At 38.2% G+C, this 14,328-nt stretch overlaps 1 protein-coding gene across 3 annotated transcripts in view; it reads right to left on the reverse strand.

Moving 5' to 3' along the window:
- The window catches only part of LOC106090681 (cytotoxic granule associated RNA binding protein TIA1), a 348,445-nt gene extending 335,688 nt beyond the window's left edge, over window positions 1–12,757 (reverse strand). For all 3 annotated transcript variants that reach the window (XM_059363826.1, XM_059363828.1, XM_059363827.1), the window contains exon 1: window positions 10,924–12,757. In XM_059363826.1, coding sequence (XP_059219809.1) covers window positions 10,924–11,410 — 487 coding nt within the window. In that variant the 5' untranslated portion in view covers window positions 11,411–12,757. The remainder of the gene's footprint in view (window positions 1–10,923) is intronic.
- Window positions 12,758–14,328: the final 1,571 nt, after the last annotated feature.

Below are 14,328 nucleotides of genomic sequence, written 5' to 3' on the forward strand. Positions count from 1 at the left end.
AGCACTAAACCTTTTTTCAAAACTTCTTCTCTGGTCCTGCCACTTTCCCCGGCTAAGCGACAGGAAGACAGACCAACAACCAGGCAGCACAAAAAAGTCATGGAGATGACTTGTTTGCTTTGTTAAGGAAAATAATATAGAAATCAAAGTAGCAAAAAAAAAAAACAGAGATAAAATAAAATAAAAATGTCAGCTTGCAAGGGCAAATGGGGAAAAAATGCAGAAAAGGAAAATGAAATTTTGGGAGATTTCCTTCTCATTTTGCATAATGAAGAAAAATACCAAGCTCGTTTCTGCGTTTTTTTTTTTGTCATTTCCCTTGAATTTAAGAGAACAACTTGCGGAATCGTTTGTAATGAAAAGAAGAAAAAACGAAATGAAAACGAAAACGAAAACCTCCCAAACAATTTGCTAAACGTTATTGTGACAATTAACAACATTTGAACGCTGTTGCATGCTGATGAATGAAGCAGAACATAGATAGGCTGGCTACACTGCCACACCAGCCTGTACCTACCAACACCACTAACATCCACTCTCTACGCCAGCACTTTGCATTGAATTAATCACTCAAAAACGGCATCGAAAAATGATTGAACGCTCTTTGTATGAACAATACAAAGTGAATCATTTGTTAACACAAATTAGATATTTATCACACAATTAAAGCTTATCAAATCAACAATAAAACGGGCATAAACTGTTCTTGTCATTTTGTCATTGTGGAGGGCGCCGCAATAGCATTTGACAGCCAATCATGGTGAAAATAAAGACCAGATGATGGAAATGGGTAGATGATGATGACGATAATGGTGATGATGACGATTATAATACTAATAATAGATCATTTGTTACTTTTTCAAATGGTGGCAGACAATTCAACAAATTTGTTGTAAAAGGTTAATGAGAAATTTTGTCTACAAGAACGACATTAGAATTTTGTACACTTTAATGTGACGAAACATAATGGGAATAACGTTTACAGTCAGGCTGGGCACATAGACAATCCACTTGTCCCAAGTAAGGCGAAATCAGGTAAATCGTGTTATAAATAACAATTAAAAGAGCTTAAAGTTCGGCTGGGCTGAATCTTATATATCCACCACCAAGGATCGCATTTGTCGAGTTCTATGCGCGGTATCTCTTTTAAGGCCAACAAAGAATATTGAATAAGAACTGTTATACAGTTGGAGCTATATCAAGTTATAGTTCGATTCGGACCATAATTGAATGCTGAACATTGTAAAAGTCATTGTGTAATATTTCAGTTCATTCGGATAAGAATTGCGCCTTGTGGGGGCTCAAGGAGCAAAATTGGGAGATAGGTTTATATGGGAGTTGTATCAAGCTTTTGATCGATTCAGAGCATATAACACACATATGTTGAAGGTCATGAGAGAAGCCGTTGCGTAAAATTTCTGCCAAATCGGATGAGAATTGCGTGCTCTAGTAGCTCAATAAGTCAAGGTTCGAGATCGATTTATATGGCAGCTATATCGACCGATTTGAACCATAATTTTCACAGTTATTGAAACTCATAACGAAACACGTCATGCAAAATTCCAGCGAAATAGGATAGGAAGACCCCAGATCGGCTTATATGACAGCTATATCAGGTTATACACCGAATTCACTCATACTTGGCACAGTTATTGGAAATCATAAAAAAACACCTCATGCTAACTTTTAGCCAAATCTGTTAAGAATTGCGTGTTCTAGTGGCTCAAGAAGTCAAGGTTCGAGAACGGTTTATATTGCAGTTATATCAGGTTATAGACCGATTTGAACCATATTTGGAACAGTTGTTGGAAGTCATGACAAAACACGTCGTGCAAAATTTTTGGGTTCTTGACTTCTTGAGCATATATAGGGCGCAATTACTAGCCGAGTTGACTGAAATTTTCAAAGTGGTATTTTTTAAACCCACCACCGAAGAATGGGGGTATATCCATTTTGTCATTCCATTTGCAACACATCGAATAATCCATTTACGACCATATAAGGTATATGTATCCTTGAACAGCTTAAGAATCTAAGACGATCTAGCCATGTCCGTCCGTCTTTCTGTGAAATCACGCTACAGTCTTTAAAAATAGAGATATTGAGCTGAAACTATGCACAGATTCTTTTTTTGTTCATAAGCAGATTAAGTTCGAAGATGAGCTATATCGGAGCTATACCGATCCGCCGATTTAGGGTCTACGGCCCATAAAAGACACATTTATTATCCGATTTTGCTGAAATTTGGGACAGTGAGTTGTGTTAAGCACTTCGATATCCATCTTTAATTTTCCCAGATTGGTCAAGATTTGGATATAGCTGTCATATAGACCGATCCACCGATTTAGGGTCTTAGGCCCATAAAAGCCAAATTTATTATCGGATTTTGCTGAAATTTGGGACAGTGTTGTATTATGCCACTCGACATCTTTCTTCAATTTGGCCTAGATCGGTCCAAATTGGGATATAGCTGCCATATAGACCGATCTCTCGATTTAAGATCTAAGGCCCATAAAAGGCGTATTAATTGTCCGATTTTGCCAAAGTTTGGGACAGTGTGTTGTATTAGTACGTTTCCTCTTCCTTGTTCAATTTGGGCTAGATCGGTCCAGATGTGGACATAGCTGCCATATAGACCGATATGTCGATTTAGGGTCTTAGGCCCATAAAAGGCGCATTTATTGTCCGATGTTGCCGAAATTTGTTACAGTGAGTGGCGTTAGGACCTTCGACATCCTTCTTCAATTTGGCCAAGAGGGAGTCAGATTTGAATATAGCTGTCATATAGACCGATCTCTCGATTAAAGGTTTATGGGTCCAAATAAAAGGCGGCTAAATTGTCCGATTTAACCAAAATTTGGGACAGTGTTTTGTGTTACGCCCTTCGACATCCTTCGTTAATTTGGCAACGATCGGTCTAGATTTGGAAATTACTGCCATATAGACCGATCTCTCGATTTAAGGCTTTTGGGCCCATAAAAGGTGCTTTTATTGTCAGATTTTGTCAAAATTTGGGACAGTGAGTTGTATTAGGCCCTTCGGCCCAGATGGGTCCCGATTTGTATATAGCAGCCATATAGACCGATCCCTAGATTTAGGGTCTTAGGCCCATTAAAGAAGCATTTATTGTCCGATGTTGCCGAAATTTGTTACAGTGAGTGGCGTTAGGACCTTCGACATCCTTCATTAATTTGGCCAAGAGGAGGCCAGATTTGAATATAGCCCCCATATAGACCGATCTCTCGATTTAAGGTTTTGGGTCCTTAAAAGGCGCATTTATTGTCCGATGTCACCGAAATTTGGGACAGTCAGTTGCGCTAGGCTCTTCGACATTTTTCGGCAATTTGGCCCAGATCGGTTCATATTTTGATATAGCTGCCATATAGAACGATCTTTCGATTTAAGGTTTGGGGCCATAAAAGGCGCATTTATTGACCGATGTCGCCGAAATTTGGGACAGTAAGTTGCGGACAGTAAGTTATCTACCGATATAAGCCATACTTCTCGTGAGCGAAAGAAGTCATAACAAGTAAAAAGGCGTTAAGTTCGTCCGAGTCGAGCTTTGGATACCCACCACTTCGGGTATATAAATATTGACGTTCTAAGTCGATTTATTCATGTCCGTTCGTACGCCAGTCTGTCAGTCGAAAGTACGCTAACATTCGAATGAATAAAAGTAGGCGCTCGAAATTTTGCATAAATTCTTTATGTTAGTATAGGTCTGCTAAGATTGCAAATGAGCCAAATCGGTCCATTTTTTGCTATATAAACCGATTTTGGATCTGGACTTCTTGTGCCGCAATTCTTATCCGATTTTGCACGTAGCGTTCTGTTACGATTTCGAACAACTGTGCCTAGTACAGTCCAAATCGGTCTATAACCTGATACAGCTCCCATATAAACCGATTTTTCGATTTGATTTCTTGAGCCCTTACAAGTCGCAATTTTTGTCCGATTTGGGTGAAATTTTGCATGTTTTGTTCTGTTATGACTTCCAACAACTGTGCCTAGTACAGTCCAAATCGGTCTTTAACCTGATACAGCTGCCATATAAACCGATCTCCCGTTTTGATTCTTGAACCCTTACAGGCCACAATTTTTTTCCGATTTGGCTGAAATTTTGCATGCGGTGTTCCGTTATGACTTCCAACAACTGTGCCAAGTACGCTGCGAATAGGTATTTAACCTGATAAAAGTCCCATATAAACCGATCATCGGATTTGACTTCTTGAGATCTTACAAATCACAATTTTTGTCTGATTTGGCTGAAATTTTGCATGCGGTGTTCTGTTACGACTTCCAACAACTGTGCCAAACACGGTCCAAATCAGTCTATAACCTGATATTGCTCCCATGTAAACCGACCTCTCGATCGCCCTTGTTCGGTTCCTAGACCGTTCATTTATGCTGGTTAACAGAAGTTTTGGTTTACATTCATAGCAGAATCCTTGGTGGTTTGTTCCCAAGAAGTTAGCACGCTTTTAGTTGTTAAAGACTGTTTTGTTATTTTAACAGACGGATGGAATACAGAACACATTCATGAACTTTTCACGATGGAAGTGGATATTTCGATGGAATTGCAAACGAAGTAACAAAATGAATATACCTTCATCCTTTGATGGTGGGTATAAAAATTATTTTTAAAGTTGGTGTAAAGGGTTTTTTAATATTTTTGAGATTTATATACCAATCCATCGTTTAATGTTGTTTATAGAAAGTTCAATAAATATTTAACTGAGAATTATTGAAAATCTAATAATAAAATTTTGTTGAATTTTGGGTAATTTCATAAATAATTCACCCAATACACGACAGCTCATTTTTCGCATTGTGATAAATTGCTTCGTGCTTAAGTGCCATAGCAAATTCGGCTTAAAAATCCTTTTCATTTTTTTTTTCAAAGAATACAGTACTGTAAAAAAATATAAAATCCATTATTTGATTGCTAAAGTGATTGATATTCTTTAGAAATTATTGCTCATGAGTAATTGCGTAGGCGCGGTGATGCGATGTGATGCTGAAGTCTCCATCCCTGTTTCAGTCCTCAATGCTTTCTTTCAGTTTTTCTCAATAAATTCTCCAACAAGCGCTCAAATATTCCCATTAAGTTACTCAGGGCAATATTTTGTTGAAAATATAAATCCCTAAATATTTGACTTGATATCAATTGTATTGTATATTATTTTACAAATAACCAGTTGACTTTACCTTTTTCTCCTTTGTTGTATGTCTTCCGTTTTCTTCTTTTGAATTTTCTTTATTGTTTATATTTACTTGAACTGTTTTAACATTCTTTTTTCACATTTCAATGGCAAAATAAATATGCAAATGTGAGGCAATGTCAAGTGGATAATGCATGTCCAAGGGTTGTTTGTTCAAAGTCTTTAATTTGATGTCAATTTTATGTATTCGAAATGGGATTTACTTAGAAAAGGGTCTTCAGGTGATGAAAGAATATTTTTGATTTAATGTAAATATAGTAGTTCTTGTGTCATTTCTAGCCAATTTGCCCGTGACGGAATTCTTGGGCGCCTAGAATTATTTGAAATAGTGAGTTGCTTTTGTCAATCTTATATCCTTTTGGAATGAACTCATTTTAATAAAGAGAATAACAGTACTCATGTTATAAGGAGAGTAAATGGAGCTAATTCCAATCAATAGACAATATACCAATCTGCTAGATTAGATGGAAGATTTTGGTAGGGTTATAGTTGGATAAGGTAAGGTTTAGAGTTCGGTAAGGACTAGGGTAAGGTTAGTGTTAGGGTTAGATAAGTGTTAATAATAGCGTTAGGTTAGGATAGGCTAAGGTTTAGAGTGGGGTTAGGTTAGGGTAAAGTTAGGATTGGGTAAGGGCTAGGTTAGGGTTAGGTCAGGGTTAGGTTAATGTTGGGTTAGGGTTAGGTTAGGGTTGGTTTGGGTTAGGTTAGGTTAGAATAAGGTTAGGGTTAGGTTAAGGTTAGGGTTAAAGTTCGGTAAGGACTAGGGTTATGTCAGGGTTAGGTTCAAGTTGAGTTAGGTTAATGTTGGGTTAGGGTTAGGTTACGGTTAGGGTTAGGTTAGGGATAGGTTAGGGTAAGGTTAGGGTTAGATTAGGGTTAGGGTTAGGTTAGGGAAAGGTTACTGTTGGGTCAAGTTAGGGTTAGGTTAGGGTTAGGGTTAGGTTAGTGTTAGGTTAGGGTTAGGTTAGGGTTAGGGTAAGGTTAGGGTAGGGTTAGGTTAGGGTTAGGTTAGGGTTAGGTTAGGGTTAGGTTAGGGTTAGGTTAGGGTTAGGTAAGGGTTAGGTTAGGGTTGGGTTAGGTTAGGGTTGGGTTAGGGTTAAGATAGGGTTAGGTTAGTTTTAGGTTAGGGTTAGGGTAATGTTAGTGTTGGGTTAGTGTGAGGTAGGTTGTAGGCTCTGATGACACCAGTTTTGATATTAAGCGAAGAACAATACTGGCAAAAAGATGCTACTTTGGACTAAGTAAGCAGTTTAGAAACAAGGCCACCTCTCGACAGACGAAGATTACACTATACAAGACACTGATACTATCCGTGCTGTTATATGGTTCTGAAGCATGGGTACTTGTGAAAGCAGATGAGGTAGTGCTTGGAGTATTTGAGAGAAAGATTCTTCGTAAAATATATGGACCAGTTTACGTTAATGGAGAATATAGGCGACGTATGAACCACGAGCTGCATGAGCTGTATGACGACGATAGCATAGTTACACGCATCAACATACAACGGCTGCGATGGATAGGTCATGTTGTCAGAATGGATGAAGAAGCTCCAGCAAAGAAATCTTTTGAAGGCAAACACGGCGGTACACGCAAACAGGGAACACCAAAGGCCCAATGGAAAGATCAAGTGGTGGAAGACACCTTGAAACTTGGTGTCAGAGATTTTAGATTGAGCGCAGAAAATTTAGGTTTAAATTATTTTTATTTTATTTTTAGGTACGGCTTAGGTTCTGTATAGGTTAGGAATAGGTTTAAGTTAGGCTTATGTTGGGTTTTGGTTAGGTTTAGGTTTAAATTAAGGTTAAGGTTAAAGTTGAGGTTAAGGATAAGGTTAAGCTTAAGGTTAAGGGTAAGGTTAAGGTTAAGGTTAAGTTTGTGGTTAATCTTAAGGTTAAGGTTAAGATTAAGATTAAGATTAAGGTTAAGGTTATGGTTAATTTTAAGGTTTAAGTTAAGGTTAAAGTTAATTTTAAGGTTAAGGTTAAGGTTAATTTTAAGGTTGAGGTTAATTTTAAGATTAAAGTTAAGGTTAAGGTTAAGGTAAAAGTTATGGTTAAGGTTAATTTTAAGGTTGAGGTTGAATTTAAGATTAAAGTTAAGGTTAAAGTTGTGCTTAAGGTTAAGGCTAAGGTTAAGGTCAAGGTTAAGGTTAAGGTTTAGATTAAGATTAAGGTTAAGGGTAATATTTAAATTTAGATTAAAATTAAGATTAAGGTTAAGGTTAATTAAGGTTAAGGTTAAAGTTAAGAATAAGGTTAAAGTTAAGGTTAGGTTGGGCTCAGCTTAAGTTAAGGTAAGTTTTAGATTAGGTTAGGGTTAGGTTTGTGTTAGGTTTGTGTTAGGTTTAAAATAGGTTAGGTTTAGGATTGGTTTATGCGGCAGACTGTCATCAGACTCACAAAGATGTTTTCGTCCATTGCGAAACCCCAGGAACAGGAGAAGGAAGATGCTTTCTAGTTCCTACCGTCGAACCATCCAGATCGCTTTAAAATCCCAAAAACTTGTGAATGTTCATATCTGCTAAATTCGAAAAGTTCTCAAAGAAATGAGAACCTATAGGGAAGCTCTTTCTGACTGCCAGTGCGGGACACACACACACATACACCAGATATTGTATAGTCTCTTCTTCCTCGACGTCTTCATTGCTTCGGCAAAAGTCGTTACGTGCAGTCTTTAGTCTTTAGTTTGTCAGTATGTTTTCCGATCACACAGTGACCTGTCATGACAGACGCAATGACTGAGAAGTCTGCTTCAGCTAGGGACTGTAAACCGGAAGACTTCTTTAATTCTAGATTGGACTACATAATTTTAGAGTGTGAACATCTGGCATTCGTTACACTTGCGGACTGATACTGACAACTTACCTCATCTACAGATTCTAGTTTCCCTGGAATATGCAAGGACGGGCCTAGTCTCTAAAGCGGGTTTACTTTACAATTTCCTGATATATTTCTGTGACTCGTTTAACTGTAACTAGTTTAGACATGGCGTCCAAAATTTTATGTAGTTCTTTCTAAGGGAGAATTTTAGGTCTAGGAAAGAAAATTTTTTTACAAAGTACAGATTCTAGTTCCCCTGGAATATGCAAGGTAGTGCCTAGTCTCGAAAGCCTGTCTACTTTACAATTCCCTGGGATATTTCTGTGATTCGGTTAACTGTAACTAGTGCAGACATGACGTACACAATCTTAGGGTTTAAGAATGAAATTTTTTAACAAAGTACAGATTTCTTTGGCACTTACTATATAACAACAACTAACAAGGCATACAGGGACAAGCCATACAGGTTTGCCCCTGTTCCTTCGTGGATTGTTCATGGGCAAAATTTGCATTTGCAACAAGGCATTTAGTTCGACAGGGCCGAACTTTGGATACCCACCACCTCGGGTATATATGTATACCACCTTTCGTCATAATCCGATGAAAAATGCATTATAAATGCACCCATAGCAGCTATATCAATATGGATTGGTTGAGACCAAATTTGGCACAGACATTGAGTGGACTAATAAATACAAGTAACTGTTCAATTTGGGTTCAACATTAGTCTTTTTGGCAGCTCTATCCAAATATAGACCGATCTGAACCAAATGGGACACGTATGTCGAAAAACGTATCATAAGTCACTGTTTCAAATTTCAGCGAAATCGGGGAATAAATGCGAGTTCTATGGGGCCAACACTTTAAATTGAGAGATCGGTCTATATGGCAACTTTATTCAAATCTGGACAGAACTGGGCAATCTTCAAGAAGGATATCGAGGGGCCCAACACAAAGCACTGTCTTAAATTTCAGCGAAATCTGACAATAAATGAGCCTTTTATGGGCCCAAGACCTTAAATCGAGAGCTCGGACTATATGGCAGCTATTTTCATATCTGGACAGAAGGATGTCAAAAGGCCTAACACAACTCATTGTCGCAAAATTCGCCGAAACCGGACAAAAAATTCGCCTTTTATGAGCCAAAAACCTTAAATCGAGAGATCGGTCTATATGGCAGCTATATCAAAATCTGGACCGACTGGACCAAACTGATGAAGGGTATCGAATGACCTAACATAACTCACAGTCACAAATTTCAGCAAAATCGATTAATAGATGTTGTTTTAATGGGGGCTGAATCAAGATATAGTCCGACAGAGACCATCTTCGAGCTTAACCTTCCTATGAGCAAAAAAGAATCTGTGCAAAGTTTAAGCTCAATATCTCTATTTATAAATACACATAGACATGGCTAGATCGCCTTCGATTTTTACGATGATCAACAATATATTAGTTGCCCAAAAAGTAATTGCGGATTTTTTAAAAGAAAGTAAATGCATTTTTAATAAAACTTAGAATGAACTTTAATCAAATATACTTTTTTTACACTTTTTTTCTAAAGCAAGCTAAAAGTAACAGCTGATAACTGACAGAAGAAAGAATGCAATTACAGAGTCAAAAGCTGTGAAAAAATTTGTCAACGCCAACTATATGAAAAATCCGCAATTACTTTTTGGGCAACCCAATATATACTTTGTAGGGGAAATGGATATTTCGATGTGTTACAAATGGAATGATAAAAGGAATATACCTCCATCCTTCGGTGGTGGGTATAAAAAAAAATCAGCACATTGTTCGATTTTTACAACATTTTGCATGAGGAGTTTTGTTTAACATCCCAATTCGAGAGAAAAATTTCGTTAAAATCAAATCAGATTTAGATAAAGCTTCCATATTTATATTTCATCCGATATGACATTGCTATGCTTAGTATCCATAATTTTGGTACAAATTTTACAATAATTTGCCCATGAACATTCCTTTAAGGTACAGGGGCAAACTTCTCACATATCAATGAGTGCTGTCCGATTCAAGTTTTAAGCTCCGTAAAAAGGGACCTCCATTTTATAGCCGAGTCCGAATGGCGTGCCGCAGTGCGACACCTCTTTGTGGAGAAGTTTTTACATGGCTGCCATACGAAATGGTACAGTACCTCCCAAATGTCACCAGCATTAGGAGGGGATAACCACCGCTGAAATATTTCAAGATGTTCTCGCCAGGATTCGAACGCTGGCGTTCAGCGTCATAGGCGGACATGCTAACCTCTGCGCTACCATAGTGGAAGTAATTGTTTGAGAAAAACGTGTAAAGGTGTAAGTCCTTAGACCAAGAGCAGAAAATATTGAGCGTAAATGCCTATCTGATACCCCTACACAATAGTTGGCACAGATGTAAGCGGATCTAATGAATTCGAACATTCAAAAATGTTATGAAAATACGCAGCTAAAACCTGAATAATTCATATCAAGAGATTGGTTTATAAGGGAGCTGTCATATATCATGATGTAGTTCATAAGTTCATAAATTTCTTCGCAAATTAATCTGCCAGTGGACAAAAACCAATCCAAACTAGTTCGATTTTCCAGGACTTTAGCTTGAGGAATTTACTAAAGGCTACCGATTGAGGTACTATTTGGCTTTACAAATTAATCCCATGGTGCTAGGTGGCGTATGATCTTTGGCAATTGATGGCCAGCATACGCCACCCTGTTCAAAATTTCATTCTTTGCCAGACTTATGAAAAACAATTCTCACCTAACAATACCATTCTCGAATAAGATCTGTGTAGACACAACACGTGCACTCTTCTGCAGCTTCTAAACAACCTCTCATTCTCTGTTTTTGATTCTCTCCCTCTCAACAAAAAAAAACACACTTACCTTGTTTGGGTGAAGCACTCAATGCCTGCTGCGGTGATTGTTGTTGTGAATGTATTTGATATTGCTGCTGTTGGGCAGCGGCTGCGGCCACAGCTACTGCCTGTTGTTGGGCAATACAAGCGGCGGCGGCAGCAGCAGCAGCGGCCTGTTGTTGTTGCTGTTGATGTTGTTGGGCGGCAGCGGCCTGTTGTTGCTGTTGCACAGCCTGTTGTTGAGCGACAGCGACGGCGGCTTGTTGTTGCTGTTGTTGTTGGCTATTTGCAGACATTTGTTGCTGCTGTTGTTGTTGCTGCTGCTGTTTGGTGTTGCTGGCCTGCTGATGTGATTGCTGTTGCTGCTGCTGCTGTTGTGCCGTTATGTGGGTCTGATGTATGGCCAATAATTTCGTCTCATATGGTTTAGCATGTGGAGCCCCAACTGATAGTGGTTGACTGCTAAGCGTCATTTGTGCTGTGGCTGGCATCATCAATGTGGGCATTGCCAACATTTTTGCTTTGCGTTCGTTTGGCTGGCCTTCTTTTCTGTTTTGTGGCTGTTGTTTTTTAAGTGTGTACAGCAGTGGAGTGGGCGCGTACTGAGAGAGATGTTAATTTGCTCGTTAGTACAAGTAGAGGAGGTATGTGGGGAATTGGTTGTTGGATCTACTCAATGTTCTCTACACTTGGTTCTTTCTCCTCTTGTGCTCTCTCTCTCTCTCTCTCTCTCTCTCTCTCGCTTGCTTTTAATTCACTTCAATGGCTTTTGTGTGAGCTTTGTTTCGTAGATGAATGGAATCCGACTGTTGACGATGTTGATGTTGATGATGCTGTTGCCGATGCTTTAATGTCGCTGCCGTTGTTGTTGTTGCTGTTGTTGCCTATTTAGTTTGTAATGCTTTTGATGTTCTGCGGTCAGGTTACAGTACTGACTACAACAACTCTTTGTTCTCTTGCAGTGCAGTGCCTCTCTCTGTATGTGTGTCTAAATGCTTTCTCCGCGTGTGCGTGTGTGTGTGTGTATTTTTCAGTGCACACAATCAAAGTGAGTACTTTAATGTTCACGTATGTTAATGCGTTCCAGGCAGGTATGCCTTGTACTACAGATATTTCCACACACAGATTAAATGTATATCCTTCTGCCGGAATGACGAGTTTGGTTGGATGCTGGGTTGACTGCTGCTGGCTGGCTGACTGGTATAGGCCGAATCACAGAACCTGTTATGTGGATGGAGTGGTCTGGTCTGCTATAAGCTGTGCTGTTTTGTACTATCAACATGCACTTGTTGTTGGTGTAGAATGTAAAAAGGGATGAGGAGTCAGCAGCGTTTGTTGGCGGATGGATGAGTTCACGTGTCCCTTTTTTTTTGGTTTTGTCTGCTTGTATAGGTGATTGTGTTGCACACGTTGGATGTTGTGGTTTTACAAAGTGGTAAATGTTCGCGTCGATGGCAATAAAATTATTTGTGTACAACGCGTTACGGCTGGCCCAAAATGGATGCTGGCTGGGTTTGTGTGCTGATTGCTAGACTACACCAGAGAATATCGTTGTTTGAGGCGTTAAAAAATAGCAAAAGTTTTGTTTTTTTTTTTCGAAAAATTAAAGTTTAAATAAACTTTTGCCCCCGAATTATTTTGGTTTGTTTTGGATAATTTGCACTTTTACTTAGGCAGTTAATTAAAATATGGTTGGTTGGGTAGGTTGGTTGTTCGCTTGTTTGTTGTTGCTGTTATGGTTTATGGTTGAATGTTGAAAGTCCAGGCTCTGTGCGAATTGGTAAGTGTGTGCGTATTTTGGTTAGTGGTTTTGGTATTTTGCTTTTATTTAAATACAACTCGCATATATATATATATATATATATGTGCATAAAAATTTGTTGTAATTTTTGCCCAAAGTTTTTTAATGCTTTGACTTTATCTCTCTACCGTTCACTTTCGGTGATTAGTTTGGTGTTGGTTTTGTTAATTGTTGGCCACACTTACACACTCGTACATGCATACATACACCCAGACAAACTAAGAGTGACTATAATTTTGGTAAAATTTTTGACTTGTTTGAAGTTTTTGTTGTTTGCTTTTTTTATTTATTTCTTGTTTTTGGGGGAAAATCGGAAAATTAAGCTGAAACCGCACTTTTGTTTCGGAATTGTTTACTTTTATGTTGTTGTGCTCTTTAATTAACGTGAGTGTTATTTTATTCCCGTTTTTAAAACAAATTTAATTAGCTTGACATTCACACTTATCACAGACCAATGAAAATGTTGAAAAATTTCGTTTTTTTCTATTTTTGTTGCTAGAATTTTTTGATTTTTGGTTTTCTGTTTTTTTTCTAATGGCTTTTGATTTTTGGTAGGGATTATCAAAAAAGTTCTAGAGGAGTTTGTTCAAGTTTCGGGGAGATTTGTTGAGAACAAATTTAAGCTAAAGCTGTTAAGAGAAATGAAGAGGAGTTTAAACACCTATTTGTTAGATCAGATATGCTATTGGAAATTATTGAAAGTGGGCATAAAGATGAAAATGAATAGCTTAAAGCGGAAGAACTTGAAAAATTAACGTAGACAACTTTGTATTATAATTTGAGTTTCAGCGCCTCATAAACTAAGAAGGCTGAATCGGTCCAAGTAAGATGGTATACTAAAATTCTAGAGAGGTTGATAGACACATAACATAGGGCAAAGATCCCTGAAGAACGCTTGTCTTGGCAACAGCATGCAAATAATAAGGGCAAGTTCACTGAAATAGCCCTTCACGAATTAGTCGCCTACGTGGAGTTTTTTCTCCCTGTCAAGCCTTTCTTGATATCGAAGGTCCTTTCAATAATGTAAACACGACATCAATCATTAAGTAGTTGGAGTTTCTAGAACTCAACACTGCCGTAAGAAAGTCCATTAATGACTTATTTAGTAATAACTGCATTACGGCAGGTTTGGGATTTGTAGATCTACAAAAATGGATCAGCAGAGAAACACCTCAAGAAGTTGTACTATCTCCTCTACTTTGAAACATAGCCACTAACAATAAATTATTGTCCCTGGAAACAAACTGCGTAAAGTGGTAATGACAAGGTTTTTGTGGCTAAAAGAAGGTTTCCAAACACTCTCAGGGTTATATTTTAGGAATATCTATGTACGACAACGAAGTGGGCTAACGAAGGTGGTCAAGATGTTAATCCGCCTAACACGAAAGTAGTTATTTTTTCCAGGAGATACAAGTTGTCCAAAGTTACACCTGTCTCCTTGAGAGGAGAGAATGTTTCATTTACTGAAAGCGCAAAATTCCTGGGTGTTTTGCTGGACAGAAAATCACTTAAATCATATATCTTGGAAAGGTTGCAAAAGTTAAGGGTTTAAACCGAGTGTTGCATTATGAGTATAATGCAGTTGTCAATCCTTTAATGCTGTATGGTGTTAAGGTCTGGTGGACGGCTCTT

The sequence above is a fragment of the Stomoxys calcitrans genome, chromosome 2 (genome assembly GCF_963082655.1).
Source record: "Stomoxys calcitrans chromosome 2, idStoCalc2.1, whole genome shotgun sequence".
NCBI classification, from domain to species: domain Eukaryota; kingdom Metazoa; phylum Arthropoda; class Insecta; order Diptera; family Muscidae; genus Stomoxys; species Stomoxys calcitrans.